The 554-nt window shown below is 63.7% G+C and overlaps 1 protein-coding gene across 1 annotated transcript in view; it reads left to right on the top strand.

The window, feature by feature from the left end:
* Window positions 1–80: 80 nt before the first annotated feature.
* IER2 (immediate early response 2) overlaps window positions 81–554 on the top strand; it is a 1931-nt gene continuing 1457 nt past the window's right edge. Inside the window, 1 exon segment of the mRNA XM_006172231.3 lies at window positions 81–554. Coding sequence (XP_006172293.1) covers window positions 345–554 — 210 coding nt within the window. The 5' untranslated portion in view covers window positions 81–344.

A 554-nucleotide genomic window follows, 5' to 3' on the forward strand; every position in this document is an offset into this window, starting at 1 on the left:
GACGGGGTCGGTGTTTGGGCGGGGGGGGGGGGGGGGAGTATCTTGTTCGAATTGCGGTCCCTTTTCACCCCCGGACTGGGTAAATTCTACCCTGTCACTTTAAGGAGTAGCTGGCCGCTGTGCGGTGGAAAGCCCGGATGCGGCCCTCTGATTGGGCGGGGCGTCTCCGTAACGTCACTGGGGGTATAAAAGGGCTCGGGTGGCGGGCGTTGGGGCAGAGCGTCTTAGCGGTGTCCCTGCGTGTGTAACGCGCAGAGAGAGCCGTGAGCGAGCGCGTTGTTTGCAGTGCACCTGCTGCCTGTCCTGTCCAAACCAGTGTCCACCGCCCTCGCCGTCGAGTCGCCATGGAAGTGCAGAAGGAAGCGCAACGTATCATGACCCTGTCGGTGTGGAAGATGTACCATTCACGCATGCAGCGCGGTGGCCTGCGGCTGCACCGCAGTTTACAGCTGTCGCTGGTCATGCGCAACGCCCGGGAGCTCTACCTCTCGGCCAAGGTGGAGGCCCACGAGCCCGAGGTGTCCTTGCTGCCTGCCCGCTCCCCTGACCCTCAC

Source organism: Tupaia chinensis, unplaced genomic scaffold, assembly GCF_000334495.1.
Source record: "Tupaia chinensis unplaced genomic scaffold, TupChi_1.0 Scaffold138060_1, whole genome shotgun sequence".
Lineage (NCBI taxonomy): Eukaryota > Metazoa > Chordata > Mammalia > Scandentia > Tupaiidae > Tupaia > Tupaia belangeri.